The 16,114-nt window shown below is 38.7% G+C and overlaps 2 protein-coding genes across 2 annotated transcripts in view; one reads left to right on the top strand and one right to left on the bottom strand.

Moving 5' to 3' along the window:
• Positions 1–2,046: 2,046 nt before the first annotated feature.
• Positions 2,047–9,863, bottom strand: LOC137255987 (protein LSM12 homolog A-like). Its single transcript, XM_067793624.1, has 5 exons — positions 9,700–9,863; positions 9,082–9,215; positions 7,781–7,890; positions 6,683–6,818; positions 2,047–5,989 (listed from the first exon to the last, which is right to left on the bottom strand). Exons 1-5 carry the CDS (start codon positions 9,818–9,820, stop codon positions 5,900–5,902), a joined length of 591 nt encoding a protein of 196 aa, XP_067649725.1. The 5' UTR covers positions 9,821–9,863; the 3' UTR covers positions 2,047–5,899.
• Positions 9,864–10,045: 182 nt separating this feature from the next.
• LOC137255981 (coiled-coil domain-containing protein 177-like) overlaps positions 10,046–16,114 on the top strand; it is a 36,027-nt gene continuing 29,958 nt past the window's right edge. Inside the window, exons 1-3 of the mRNA XM_067793615.1 lie at positions 10,046–10,186; positions 11,828–11,952; positions 15,109–15,223. Coding sequence (XP_067649716.1) covers positions 10,138–10,186; positions 11,828–11,952; positions 15,109–15,223 — 289 coding nt within the window. The 5' untranslated portion in view covers positions 10,046–10,137. The remainder of the gene's footprint in view (positions 10,187–11,827; positions 11,953–15,108; positions 15,224–16,114) is intronic.

Raw genomic sequence — 16,114 nt, 5'->3', positions numbered from 1 at the left:
ACACCTCCCTAATTACGTCACGGAGACTGCCAGTTTTGGTATCTTACAATGCGACAACCAAGACAGTGAGTCTGACCACCCGACCCCTTCCATAAAGCCTGGGATGCTGAAAACCAGAATCTTCACTCCACCATGTGAAAAACGACACAGCTGTTAGTCAAACTATAGCTAACTGCCTACTCGCAGTAGTAATCTACAATAAGTTAATTGTTTTTCCTTCTACTGTTTGGGGGTAGGGTGCATTGTTTTCTTGTAAATTCTCTTCAAAACGGCTGTTCATGGCACCCGTGTAACTATTGGCAGGTATTATTCATGGAGTAGGAATGTTTTGTCACAGAAGCTATGTTATCTAAGATATTGTCTTCATCACATGCAGTAAAAAGTTCAACCAGCTGTGTTCAGTTTGCTAAATGAAGCTATATGGCAGTGTTTTGTAAATAATCATATCTGGACAATCCAGTGATCATCATGAACATCAGGAATATGATGACAAGTATCAACCAAATGAGAGGAAATCTTAGTCACCTCTGATGATATGGGTTGCTGAAGATCCGTTCTAGTCTGGATTTTCCCTCTTCAAAAGATGTGAAGTAATACAAACATAACATGTATATGATATGTTTGGGATGTTGTATTCAATAATAATTGGGGCTACAGTAAACTACCTGGATCTCGAACTCCTGAATCTCGAATCATCTACATATAATCTCGAACCTATCGTCTTTGGTCCCAACCTCCTCGTATATATTTATCATTATTGTTGTGTCTATATCCCTAAGTTCAGCCACATATACACATGATATCTCGAACCTGAAAATTAGTCTCAACATACCTAATCATATAAATGTTGTATCTCAGTCTTGAATTGTACTCATCATAACAAACATTTTGCAGACATGTTTGTCAACAAACAAATATTTATATAAACAATTGCACTTACATGGCTAAATAATGTGAGGATTAGTTAAACTGAGTTCACCATGTCACTGCCATTTTGTTTTGGCAATTATGTATTTTGTGTAAGTTGATAACTGTGAAAGGAATAAACAAATAAACCTAGAATTCAACATATGTTATATTTGGGATCTCACTTTCTTAGTTAGTAAAGTACAAATTCTAGTACTATTTTTGGTTGAGTCTCATGCCGGATTCGAATCTGCCCCCTCAGAGTCAGGCACCTAATCGCCAGCACACAAAGTCAACCGCATAACCCGCTCAGCCACCGCGACTTCCACTAAAATGGCATTGTGTAATCAGAAATTAGAATAGTTTTTGTTTTCTACATTGTTGTATACACATTAAATGTATGCGTATCACTATGTACACAAAATGCATATACACAATGTATTTCAAACTCAAATCACACAATATCTTGAACCTGTCTTGATGGTCCCTTTGGTCTCGAGACCCACATCTTTCACTCAAAAACAATGCTTTAGCGCATAGAAAATATGAGGTTACCTCAATGGGTCACTGAAGGTTATCTTTCTGAAAAGAGTGTTGAGGTTATTAAATTCTCAGACAAGCATATCCCACATTTGAAACAAACCAGAAGTTGAGAATACAAACTAATAAAGTTTTTCTATCATAGTGTTGTGTATATTTATATACTGCACAAAATAATTTAGGGATACTGGTATTTTTATGGTTGATATTCATCAGATTTTCAGTGAATACATAGATCATTATTAATAATTTCCAAATTTACATATATCCCAATTATTTTGTCCAGTATATATTGTGTACACTATGTGTATTGCCTAAGGTATATTTGTGTTCTTTGTGGGTTTTCTTACCAAAGATCAAATATCTGAATCAGATGGGTTTGTAAACAAGTCAGATCGTTAAGAAAAGCTGCCATCAAAAAAGCCTGGTGCTCATGTCATGCTGGATGATATTCAGTGAAGGTACCTCAACTATCCAAGGGAGATAACTCATCAGAGTACAGTTTAAGAACATGATAAACGTGTTACCGTTGTAACCCAGAACCAGTCTTACTTGAATGCTGCTGTGGAAGAAATTAATACACAAAACTTGACTGGAGCATGTTTAAAAGCAGTGTTTTATTGTAAATTGGCAAGGAGATTCACTCCAATAGTGTTGACATGAACCTCCCCTTCACAGAGAGAGGAAAATATAGGTTGGACCACTCAACATGGTAAAAATAGAATTTTAAGAAGTGACAACTGTCTAATTACTAACAAGATTGAGTTTAGTTCAACAACCTTTTAGCAAATATTCTATCAGTATTACAGATGGACACAGAAAAGGGCTTCACATACAGGGCCCATGTGGAGAACTGAACCCAGGTCAACATACAAATGCTTTTACCACTGGGCTACCCATTGTCCCATTATTAATAGGAAATAAATGTCTCCATTTGCAAGTCAACATATATTTCTTTATTGATAGGACATTACATGTTGACATAAATCCTGTTTCATAACTTCCCAGTGTAAAAGAATATTCTGTAACTTCTTTTAGTGAGTGAGTGGTTTAGTTTGAAATCACTGACAGCAACATTCCAGCAATATCATAGTAAGGGACAACAAAAAGTGGTTTCACACATTTGAGTATGTACCCTTGTAGGGAATCAAACCCAGGTCCCTGGCTTAGTGAGCAAACACCTTATGCTCTAGGCTACCCCACCTCCCTGTAACTTCTTTCAAATGCTGTAAACTGTCTTATTTCCATGCCCTTAAAATTTTCACAAGGGATGGTCACTTAACCTTTTCACGGCTTCTTAATTTTGTGAGGTGCTAGTTGACATATATCTGAAATTATCTCCGACGTTATCCATGAAAAAGACTGGTCTTGTGCGAAACGTGATATTGTTACAGAGAGCATATGTGAATGTGTTTACACAACACGCAGGTGTATAACCATTGAGTTGTTATAAAATAAGCGAATTTGCATAGTTATCTAAAAACAAATGTAACTGATTTCAAAACTAACCCTTTTTAATTGGGTGTTAGGGGATCAGTGACATGTGAATCCCGATTAGCCCTGCGGTGACCTGTGATTGAGCAATGAAACCTGTATTGTTTTTATGTTGTTGACTTATCTGAATAAAGTGAATGATATATCTATATTATGTTTTTATTCTCGCATCAGGAAGTCTGACATGAGATTTGCGAAAATAATACGGTCACAAAAATTTGGCTGTCCACAGTATACAAGTAGTCACAACAAGGTGTTGAGCTAAACTCTTTAACCCATGTCAGTAAAAGTCAGTTGGTATTATTTCAGACCATGGAAGCAGTACAATGCATGATGATATATTATTTATCATAAACAGTGAGTAGTTTCGCGCCATTTATACCAATATCCCAGTAACAGAACAGCCGGGGACACTAGAAATCAGCTTCACACATTGTAGCCATGTGGGGAGTCAAACTCTCGTCTTCAGTGTGACAAGTGATCGCTTTAACCATTACAATATCCCACCACCCCAAATAGAGATCAGACCAGATACAACAGGGTCAAGATTTACACGACAATTGCCAATGATGGTGACATCTCAACTCAGCTTTCATCATCATCATCATCATCATCATCATCATCATCATCATCATCGCTCAATGAGGGACAATTCACAACTATTGGCTGGGGGGTGATGATGGTTGTTTTGGAGAAGTGTTTACAATGTGAACGCCCCCCCTCCCCCCTAAAATTTATTGTATGTCATATACATATCAATAGCCCCACTCCCTCCTAATTTTAACCATATTTTAATCTTTTTATGTAAAAAATTTCTGACCACTAGTACATGTGTTCAAAACTGATGACCCCAACATCCCCAGAACAAAATGGGTCCCCCAAAATATTAATTATATAATTAAAGATAATAATGCAGATTTTTGCGTCTAGAATCCTGTTTTTCTCTGGTGTTACATTATTGCCCTGGCTGAATTGTACTTTCAAAGCAGCTACTAAGCGCTAAGTGCGACCCTCTAGGTCCGTACATCCGCATTGCCAGTCCCCATTTTAAAAAGCTAGGTTGACTGAATACAATGTGGACAAAGTGGCTTGCTCAGGGACACAACACAGTAGGAGACCCAGGTCACAAATTTTTGTGTCTCCACCGAGATTCGAACCCGGGCTGTTGGCGTGAGAGGCCAGCATGCTGACCACTACACCACTGTCCTCCAACCCCCTGTAAACTTATCAACCCCATTAAAATCATCATCACACCCTCTAGCCATAAATTATGAATGGTCCCTAATACTGCAGCAGGGGAGTGAATGACATAAAGTATTTCTTTTCCTTGACTAATCACCTAAGAAGACAAAGCAAGCAGGCCCAGTACAAAAATACTGAATTCATTTGAAATTTTCCTCTAGTCAGGATACAAAAATGATTCTTGTCCATGCATCACTCGAACTAATAACAGCCTGATGCTTAAATCTTCTAAAATGGTAATCATGGTAACTGTAAAGAAATTGGTATCAGTAGGGGATTAAATAATAACAAATACAGGGATTATTTAAATTATTAAAGTGTTTGCTCTGTTTATTTTTTATATTTCTGGAAAAATGCTCAGTGGAACATTCACATCAGCATATTGCCACAAAGCTTTTCAACTGCACGGATTCTGGCATTGTAATTCCACTAAATTAATACCATGTTGCAGTGCTCATAAATATCTGACAAACACTTATCATAACCTCCAACCTTGATCTAACAGTAAAACAGTTGTACTTTTTAATTCACTTTTTCCAGTCCTCAGTTTCCTTGGTTACAAAAGACAAAGCTTTGCATTACTGTGCCATGAGAACTCAATACTGAATATATAAAGTCTTGCAGCAAGGATATGCCACAGTTGTCTAAAATAAATACAACTGAATAATCAAGAGTGGCAGTCTTTCTGCTCTCTAAGAGTTTAAACAGCCTGCTTCATCTTTCAGACAGATGTTGGTTTGGAAGATAAATGCTGTGGGAATCCCCTCAAGTCTTCAACAAGGAAGGTCAAACAGATAATCTCCCTTGGGTTTTAAATGCTTAACTCCATCAAAGCATTTGAAAATTTTGTAATTATCTTGTTTCACCGTTGCCATCAGTGTGGAAGTGTCCATAACATGAGGCTTGAACAAACATGTTGCTACGACTGTGAACGTTGTGCCCTCCATCCAAATATTTTGTGGATTTTCCATCACACACAAAACCAGGTGAAAGACAGTTTCATCATCATAGTGATTTTTTAAAAAGTTTAACACTGACTTACTCTTTCATAAGAAAATTCAGGTTATTTTGTTTAATCAGACTGGTTGAAGATATTGATGACAAAATAAAAAGCACCAAATTTCCAACCAGCGCTCATACTTCATTACAATGAAAGTGAGTAGAGTGGGGAGAGGAGTATGTTTTTACACCACAATATTCCAGGAATATAAAGGCAGGACACACCAGAAATGGGCCCCACACAATGTACCATTATGGGAAATAGAACCCAGGTATTTGTCGTGACAGTTTGGGTGTAAGCCGCATTCAGCAATATTCTAGCAACATCACGGCAGGCACAAAAGAAATGGGCTTCACACATTGCATCTATGTAAGGATTTGAAACCAGTTCTTTGGCGTGATGAGCCAACACGGCCCAGAAGGGAAAGAAAAGTGGCAGAGGATTTTTCAGTTCACAATAATCACCAATGGAATCATACTGGTCAGTCACAATGAGCTTAACTTAACGCAACTCTTTTCCACTTTCAAGACTGGTGGCAACGATGGTTAAGAAGCTCCATGAATGGCTATTGCTGTGAGGAGCTTGTATGTACAGTGGTTGTATCTATCAACTAACTGAAGTATTGTCCACTGCCTCGAGAAAACATCACAAGAGTAAAGTGCTATTTGTTTCTTCACTCTCCCAATGTTTTGGTATCCATGACGATGATAATGATGACTATGTCGATGAGGATGATGAGGGGGCAGGTGATGGCGACATGGATTTCCTCTCTGCTTGACTGGTCTCCTCCTGCAGAAATTTAGATACCTGCAACAGAGGAGTTTTCTTAAATATTTCCACTTTGCATACATAAAACACATAGAACTTAAAATCATGCGCCCCACATGAGTGCCCGACACACTTAACTTTCAACCATTCAATGAGATCACTGGGCAATCTGTTCCCAAGTCACAAGTACCAGCTAGTGAAGAGTTAGTGAGTGTGATTGTGAGTGTGAGTGTGATTCCCCACAGTGGGGAACACCTTAAATGGATTTCACACATTTTACCCATGGGGGGATTCGAAGCCCAGTCTTCAGCGGGATGAGAGGACACTTTTACTACAAGGCTATATTCCCATGGTAGAGTGTTACCAGCACCAGTTACAGATGGGGTGAGTTAGTGAGTTAAGTTTAGTAAATAAACTTGCTCACTCAAAGAACACACGCCTCAGGTATAAAATCAAATGATGAATGAGTGAGTCAGGTTTAACGCCGCACTCAGCAATATTACAGCTTTGGGGTGGCGGGCTGAAAAGAATTGAGTCTGGTCCAGACAATCTAGTGATCAACTGCATGAGCATCGATCTGCGCAACTGGGAACCAATGACATGTCAACCAAGTCAGCGTGCCCAACCACCCGATCCCATTAGTCACCGCTTACGCTTCTTGTGGCATGCATGGGTTGCAGAAGACCTATTCTACTATTCTCTTCACAGGTCTCACATAGAGAAAAAACTTACGATTTTTCTAACATGTTGGAGTGCTTGTGATGACTCAGATTTGCGTGCACTGCAGTCTTCTAATCTGTATGGAGGCTTGATGACCACTTCATCCATGACGATGATGTTACTGCCGTCCCACCGCACATCACTGATACTGATACAAACAGAGGCAGACATACATTACAATAGAATGATCAAAACACTTTAACAGGTGCCAATATTCCAGGTCCCTGATCCTCAAAGCAATAATAGTACGACAGTCCTACATCTATGTTAAAGTATGGGAGTTCCGATCATGTGAGCGAGATTCCTTAAATGTCCCAAATCTGTCAAATATAAAGAAGTGAGTGGATGGGTTTAGTTTTACACCGCACTCAACAATATTCCAGCTATATGGCAGCGGCGCGTACATAATCGAGTCTGGACCAGACAGTCAAATGATAAACAGCATGAAATTCAATCTACATAATTAGGATAAGATGAAATGTGTCTACCAAGCTGACAAGCCTGACCCCCTGATCCTGTTAGTTTCCTCTTACGACAAGCAGATAGATCAATTCTAACACAGATCCTCAAGGAGACAAGCATGGGTTAAAATGTTTTGTTCTGAAAAGATGCCTCTAAGATCGTAAGGTGCCAGATGCCTCTAAGATCGTAAGGTGCCATGGGGTAGCCTAATGGACAAAGTGTTTGCTTTGATCATCAGATTCTTTGATCAACAGCACAGACAATTATGAGGCCTTGATCTTGGCTTGCCATCTTGTGCACAGGCTGTTATTTCAGACCTTCATACAGGAGAGTCAAATATTGGAATTTAATAAGATGGTGTAGTGCCATGGTTGTCCCAGAAACAGAAAAGAAACAAAAGTTTGGTCGGTGTGTCGCCATATTCAGCAATATTCAGCTATATATTGACGGTCTGTAAATATTCAGGTCTGCACCAGACAATACAGTGATCAATAGTACAAGCATTTACCTACACGACTTGAATATGATGATGTGTGTCAATCAAGTTCTGTTAGCTGCCTCTTACGACAAGCAAGCATTCTGATGACCAAATCTAACCTGGAGCTTCATGGGTCAGAAAGACAAAAAATGAAAAATAAGTCTACTTACGTTTTTGTTATTGCAAAAAAGATCTTCTGTCCTTCTGGTGGCACACCCACTCCGACATAGTTAACTTGTCTCCGCTTCTCCTCTAAACTATCCCTCAGTCGGTTCTTTATCTGCCATAATAATTCAATTAGAACTGAATTGTAAAAGCAAACATGTGATCCATGAATACAGTCACAGGTTAGACAGCTTAGACAGGCTAAGATTCAGTGAAACCCAGAGACATGTTTTAGATTCTTACAAATCAAAATCAAGCCAAAACATGTTTTTGGCAACCAAAAATGCTCTGGGATTAGGCCTGAGGTCATATCATTGCAATGGTACAGATAAGCTGCATACCTGCATAAATTAAGCAAATATATATCTTGAAACTCAATTCCGATTAAGCCATTCCCATGCAGGTAAGCTTGAAGTTTTGCAACTACTCAATAAAATTGATCTTACATGACTACACACAAAAATGTCAAATCTTAGCTTGGAGGTTACTGAGGATAGGTCAAATCACTGAGCTATACTGTGAGATTCTATTTCAGCTCAAGAAGTGTCTCATATTACTGTAACTCTGGGAATATGCCTACTTTGTCCAAACTGGCGAGATATTTCCATTCAAATGCATTGTTTCTTACATTCAATAATAATAATAATAATATCAAGCCAAAAATTAAATCAACCTCCACAATGTTCTCTTTGTCATGTTATTAGTTAAATAGAAGTCTCCATTGGATCACTGTATAAAGCAATAACTATGTTCACATCAATTCAAAAAATGTTCAATTCATTTGGAACCATGTCAATTTTACATGAGGATCATCCTTGGAGACAAATACTTGACTCTACTCAGGTCCAGATACATATATCCCATATATTCGTAACATAATGGTAAACGATAGTGGGTGAGTTTAGTTTTACGCTGCTCTCCACAATATTTCAGCTATATGGCACAGGTCTGCAAACAATCAAGTTTGGACCAGACAATCCAGTGATCACCAGCATGAGCATCTATCTGCACAATGGGAAACCGATGACATGTGTCAACCAAGTCAGTGAGTCTGACCACCCGATTCCCATTAGTCGCCTCTTATGACAAACATGAGTTACTGGAAGCAAATATTCTCATCAGAATCTTCAGTAGTTAATGGTATACAATAGTGCATAACATTATGAATGCCTTATGAATCAGAACCCACACAAATAAAACAACATTGTAAGGAAAATGCATCAATCACTAAATCCTTCATAAGTAGTATAGAGCATCTAGTTCATGCTTCTTCAGCTTCTGTAACTGTGCACAAAAATATTCTTACCCTGGGTAGGTTTAGGTTTGTCAGTGCTTGTGGCTGATCATCTGCTTCTTTCAGGACTTTGACATCACTGACCAAGGCCAGGTTGATGAGCTTAACATCACTTTGACCTCTTGCTCCATTTGTAGGTTCAGATTCTTTTACAAGTTAAAGAAATAGTTAATACATCACTGGGACTCTGAATGGCTTTCAACAAAAATAGTAAGAAATAGAAATTATCTAGGTCAACACTGTCTATTGTAGGCTCACACCATGTGAATTTGCATTATGATAAATATTGTGGCTGAAGTAACACCAATAACTATTGAAATGGGAAAGCTTTTTCAAGTTGGCATAATTTATAAATATCTTGACACATGTTATGGTGTTTGACATTTGAACCTTGAGTGAAATAATCAAGTCAAAGTTTCATAATAGACAAAGAAAACGTACCGATAACTAAATGAACAACAAATATCTCTGAATAAATAACAATCAAACACGGTCTGAGGTTTATCTTGAAACATGTTTGCAGAGATGACACATTGTAACCATAGTGATCGAAAACCGAACGTGGTCACTGAGGACAGTCATTTCGACATTTCTAGAAATATTATTTCAAATGTTATATAGAAAGGATACTGATGGCAAGGACCTTGGATGTCCAGTCAAATGCAAGAACTTCTCCTTTATATTCTATGTTGTGGCATGTTGTGACAGCAACAGAACTTCCGATGCTGAAGTATTCGGCTGCCATTCTCATGTCTCATGCGACTTCCGTTCTGAATTAATAAAAATTAAGGAATATTTCAAACGAACAGAAGGCAAATAGCATATTGTATCTTTGCCACTGATACTCAGTGGTATATACATATAATAATATTTGGTTATTTTATAGAAAATATAAGAGTATGAGCTAGATAAGTGGTTTCCATCGAATTTGCTTTTTTTTTCTTTTTCCAGAAAATGACACTAACTCCTTTTATTCAACCCATTGCTTTGCCGCAAGGTGGCGTTTGGTTGTTATGTGTGTCGAATGACGCTTTGTATGCTGGTTTCGACACATTTCCCAAAAAGAAGATGACAACAAGGATTAGTATTACTCCAGGAACATCTGAATATGACAGTGGTAACTACAAATAAATTTAATTTTAGAATGCATAACTTTATTTGAAGGCTATCTCATATTATTTTTAAAAGTTTGACTCGTGCAAGCACCTGCATGCTTATCTCTGTCGGCGGCAAATTACAAAACGTTTGAAAATCACATTACTTTTGTTGATAGAAATGGAAGGTTTTTTCAATAGGTTCAGAAAACCTGAGAATGGCATGAAATGTGTCCCTTGTGATGTTGAAGTGATCTGAATCATATCTGGCCCATTGAAAACGCAGAAGCCATACATCCTGTAGTCATGATAGTTATACTGAAGGGATCTTATCGGCGCAGGTCTACAGGAATGTACACCAGGTACCTTTCTGCAAACAGAAGTATACCCTAGCCAAAGTAAATGTAGAAAACCACTTTTCTAAAGACCAAACCGGTTTATGGTGTTGTTCCAGATCACCTGATTTCGAGTTCTTTCACTGCATCAAGGACTGAAGGAGCATTCACTAATGAAATCGAATATGGAGCTCTCATGGCAGTATGAGAGTTCCTATCAAGAAGATGATGATGATATTCCCATGTTCATTTATGACAGCCATTGCTGGGAATGATTTGGTAGAATAGGCCTTCAGCAACCCATGCTTGCCATAAAAGGCGACTATGCTTGTCATAAGAGGCAACTAACGGGATCGGGTGGTCAGGCTCGCTGACTTGGTTGACACAGGTCATCGGTTCCCAGTTGTGCAGATCGATGTTCGTGCTGTTGAACACTGGATTGTCTGGTCCAGACTCGATTAATTAAAGACCACCACCATATGGCTGGAATATTGCTGAGTGCCAGGCGTAAAACTAATGTCACTCACTCACTTCAGGACATCCAAAACTTTAAAAATTTGTTTGCTCCTGAGAGAAGTCTACCCCTGTTGTAGACAGACAGGATAAGGAAGACTTTTAATTTTCTGTAACAAAACTACAGGGGATGTAATGCTTAAGAGACATCGATTGTCTGATATTTTAAATTGACAGCAGAAGAAAGATATAAAGTTCTTCCTGACGAACATGTACTGCAATGTCAAATTTTTTTTCAGAATAAAAGTATGTGTCCAAGAAATGGATTCAGCACTCATTAGCATGATTAGAGTGCAGATTGAGATTGTTCTAGGGTATGACTCTATACATTTACTCTGGCAAGGGCACATTTCTGCCATACCTGTCAACAATGACCCCATATAAACCCATCACGATCCGCAAGCAGGAAGTGCAAAAATTCACATTGCTAAGCCTCAGTGACCACACAAAGTGAGAAAAGCGTGCATCACCAAGCCTTCAGTAATGTGTACTGCATTGATGAGGTCAGTCGATCTGCTGGTGTAAACATGGCAGCAAGGAAACGTTTTGCCTCAGCAACTGAGGATGAAATTGAAGCAAAACGTTCCAACATTTTGATTTAGTGAAAGCATTCAGCATGGTAAATGCATTATCACATTGTGTCAAGGGTAATACAGGGTTTTATCTGTCCCTCGTAAGGTTGCAAGTCCTTACTCACTACTGATAAAACCCCATATGATATGATAAGTCCCTAACAGTAGTCCATGTTGTTATTGGTTTTATGTAAATTTTAACTGACACATGAAAAAAAATGTCATTAGTTTTTGTTTTTTCCAGGTTCATCACCTTATCTACCCATTAAAATTGATCTTAATAACTTTGAAGACCCTCAGTTTGAAGATAGCAAGTATGTTCTGTCAAGTCCAAGGTCGCTGGAGGCTTGCTCTCGGTTGTCAGTAAAGGTAAGCAGGTTTTGATATCTTCATTATGTTGACAGTGAGGCATTAATACTCTGCTTCAAAGGTACGTTAGTAATAATGAAAAAAAATTAAACTTATCCAATCTGAGACTCTCTCTTCAAATTGACCTGCTGAGTGGAAATGAACTGCATATAAAATTGTTGACCTCACTTGTCCATGTGCCCATGCAGTCCATGGGTGACTCCTGGGAAGCATAGTGCATGCATCACTACCTCAGTAACAGCTCATGTGAACATGTCTGCTTCATTCTCCATGTCATTCTCTTTGTTTTCGCACTGGAGTGTGGATGTACACAGCAATCTCTAAGAAGTTTTCTTGAATTCTATTCCATCCCTGTCAACATGGGGAAAACTGATAAGTTCTAGTAAGAGGAAGTTTTGTTCTCAATGCAAAAGAATATCTTCTACAGCAGACTTTGTGTTTGGATTGTATAGACTTTTGTGCTCGGGAGCAGCATTGCGAGCAATGTAAGCAGCTGTCTAATGATGCATTCACAGCTTACAAGAGGATTGGCTCTTGTCGTCTGCCAGACAGGGATTCTAGGAAGCATGCTGATGAACATGGCCCTTCTCCCTCTAAGAAGGCCAAGAAACACTGCACTTCCAGCTTGTTGTTCCCTCATACCCTCATTGGAGTGAGGATTCTTATAAGTCTCATAAGAATAGGATTCCTACTTTCTTGGAACCTACGTTGCCTTCTGTGTCCAAAAGCATCACCGTCTCCTAACATTGCATCCCTTTATGTTTTTGTCTGTGAGTTGAGAGAAATGCCTGACTTGCAGGATCTCATCACATGCATGAATGTTCAGCAAATTCCCCTTCTGGCTGACAAATCCTGTCGGGTAGGCTTGACTCACCATCTCTCCGTCAATCTCATTTGTTGATCTGCCTTATCTTGGACCTTTCTTTGAATTAAGTGGAACCCTGTTCTGCCACCTCCTCGTTACCAGGGAATCATCTTCAATTGCACCCATTCGTCAAATCGTCTTTTGCTGACCTTGCAATTACAGGCATTGTACCTCCATGCAGTTGGGCCTTACATTTTCCCAGGGTCATGGAACACATCTCAGGTCAGTCCAACTGCCTGTGGTCCCCACTTTGTGATGAAACTTTAGGCCACAGATGCAGACATTCACATGTTTGATGAATGCACCACCTGCTTCGGGTGATAATCGTCCTCATGTTAGTTTATATCTTCATCGCATCATAAATATGCCACCCTCACCTGTTTACTCAGATGACGTCTCAACTTCTCTCAAAGATAGTTATGAAGTGGGTGAGTCCACGTAATTTATAGCCCAGATGAGGACTAGAGAACCAATCACAAGCATAGGAGTTGAGAGTTTTGTTACACTACCCCCTTGTGTGACACTATCAAGGTTAACTTCAGGCTACACAGCATTGCTGTCCACACTGTCCTAACAAGGGTAATCTGCAACCTGCTGTCCAACTGTGAGGTCAGTACTAGACATGAGATAGGATAAGTCTGAAAAAAATGGAAATTTTGACAACAAATTGTATATTTGTATACTTATCCTGTCTGATGCAATGGATGTCCTTCCTCCTCACTACTCAGATTGATTGTTTACGTTGCTCCAAGAACAAGGATGACTGAGGAGAGGTGGTCATGTGAGCAGGTAGTGGCGCATGCTGCATGCTTCACAGGAGCCACACAGGCTTCCTGATAATGAAGGGCATGGACACATAGACAAGTGAGAGAGTGAGTTTAGTTTTACGCCACTTTTAGCAATATTCCAGCAATATCATGGTGGGGGACACCAGAAAATGGGCTTCATACATTGTACCCAGATGGGGAATCGAACCCGTGCTTCCAGCATGACAAGCGAACGCTTTCACCACTAGACTACCCCACCGCCCCTCACATATGGACAAGCTAGGCCAAGGATTTTATAAACAATTGTATATCATTTCCAATCAGCAGGTCAAAATGTAGAGAGAAAATACATGATGTGAGATAGGATATATTTATGTTTCAATTTATAGTTAAAATTTCCAAATTCTGTCAAATTAGAAAACTTACCAAGTTGCGTTTACTGGTTTCAAAGTTGACATCAGATTGGTCGTCTTCATGTGACAGTTCTTCCTTATGATTATTTTGACTAACCACCAGTCTTTCCAGTGGTATTTTTGTAGCTAGACATTGTGGTGGACTTGCTTTTCAAAATGCTGGTCGTTTGTGAATTTTACCAGTCAACATGGTCAAGTGATCACGCTTTTCATTGTGAGCAGGACCTTACACATTAACAACCAATAAAAATTGTAGATGGCATCGCAATGCGTCAATCCTGTTATTTTTAGCCTTCAGTTTTCCAAAACACCTTGATGTCATTATTATAATCATGATAATGTATTCTTTTTTCATGGAGAAATAAAAGTGACAGAGGTAGTTAGAAAATTGATTTTAAAATTTGCTAGACATGACAACAGCCTTTGATACTTCCCAACATTCTAACATTCTAACTGACAAAGTCCAGTATGTATCAGATAACAGAAACACTGACCACAGGCACATACTGGCGTGGATGAATATATGTAAGGCAAATGAGCAAAAATTCAGTCTTTTTATATGTGTAGCTGCCTGTCTGCATGTTAAGAGCAATCAGCTGCAAGTTGACCCGCTATTTTGACTCTGTTCATTAACTGTCAGTAGTTTCCGGAATGCAAGTAGTTTTTATTGTTTTTTTGCTATTAAGATAGACTTATGGAAAAAACACCTTCTTCATGTTACTGATTTTGGTATGCGCTATAAGTGATTCAGCTGTAATATTTTATGATGATAATTCCTTAAAGATCCAAGTTGCATCAGTTTATTTTAAGTTAGATGTGCAGTTTTAAATAAAAACAAAACCGTACATGCCTTTTGATGTGCAGCAACCATAACAGAAAAAAATATATATAAAGCCAAGCAAATGTTTTCAATGATTAAAGGGTTTTGATTAACCAATCATCAGTTATGAGGTTTTAATCAATTCTCAACTCTAGTATGCAGTTGCCATGGTAAAAGATGTACCAGTTGGTAATTTAATCACTGAAGGTGTTTGATATTACAATGATAATGAGCATGATGAGATACGTATATTTTGTTTGTAAATGAGTCTGGTCTTCTCATCTCTCTCAGCCAGTGGACCTGCTGTACAAGCCTCTTGCAGAGTTCCAGGAGGAGCTCCTGCCCCAGGACATCCCCCTCCGCACCATCTACAACATCTACGATGAACACGAGCAAGCCAGAGTCCGTAAGTAAAGACAAGAAAACGAAGTACCCGGTTGCATAGGTCATGACCATGAATCTTCTAGCGCCTCAGTCACAGGTAGCTTGGGTTTTCGGGGTAATAATCATGATAATAATTGTGCTCTAGCAGCTTGTTGCCGGTGTGGATTTACTGAAATATGAATAGACTAATCATTATTATCCTACCTTGCACATAAATGTTATTTTCCGATTGGCTAAGTGCTCCTGTATTGTTTTCAATGTACCCCACAAACAAGCAATGTACCCCACTGCCAGTGGTAACTCATTCGGTACTTCGTTACAGTACTTCTTTATCTCAAATAACATTGCGCACAGAAATTACCAATGTCTTCCGAATGCAAATCATTGGTTGGGACCTAACTCTAAATTTGTTTTTCTTGTGTCGTGTGCAAAATCAAGCAATGGCTAGGAAAAGATTTGCCTCGCATTCCATTTCCAATAAATAAATTTTGACAAAACATTCAAAATTAGTCCCTGTAAATATTAAGAAGGGGAATTACACTGCAACGATTTTACTAGGATAATACCTGCAGGAAAAACAGTAAGATGCAAGATATGAATCATTTGATTCACACACTTGGGCTGAAGTGTACGATCTGATGGTGATGCAGTGATTATGTTAGATTCATAGAAAATTGAATCTGACGCCTGAAAGTTTCAATGACTATTTTGTTTTGATATTTGAATACCTATATAAATTTCCACACAGTCAAAAGATAAATTTGACTCCCAACTCGAGCTGTTTCAAGCACCAAAATAGGTCAAAACGGGACTGGTTGTCGCCAGCTGATTATCCAATGAGAACTGTTGTTATAGTCTGTTTGCAGTGAAATTGTACCAATGAATTTGCTTTAAACCAAAAAATAAATTGAAT

The sequence above is a fragment of the Haliotis asinina genome, chromosome 11 (assembly GCF_037392515.1).
Source record: "Haliotis asinina isolate JCU_RB_2024 chromosome 11, JCU_Hal_asi_v2, whole genome shotgun sequence".
Lineage (NCBI taxonomy): Eukaryota > Metazoa > Mollusca > Gastropoda > Lepetellida > Haliotidae > Haliotis > Haliotis asinina.
Note: the sequence above shows the minus strand (reverse complement) of the source record. Positions and strands in the feature narration are given on the sequence as shown.

Excerpts from the sequence above, each read along its gene's own strand:
- LOC137255987 (XM_067793624.1), bottom strand. The coding sequence starts at position 9,820 with ATGAGAATGGCAGCCGAATACTTCAGCATCGGAAGTTCTGTTGCTGTC. Across the intron at positions 7,891-9,081 it reads CAAACCTAAACCTACCCAGG|ATAAAGAACCGACTGAGGGA; the intron begins GTAAGAATATTT and ends TTATTATGGCAG. Across the intron at positions 6,819-7,780 it reads TTTTTTGCAATAACAAAAAC|TATCAGTGATGTGCGGTGGG; the intron begins GTAAGTAGACTT and ends TGTTTGTATCAG.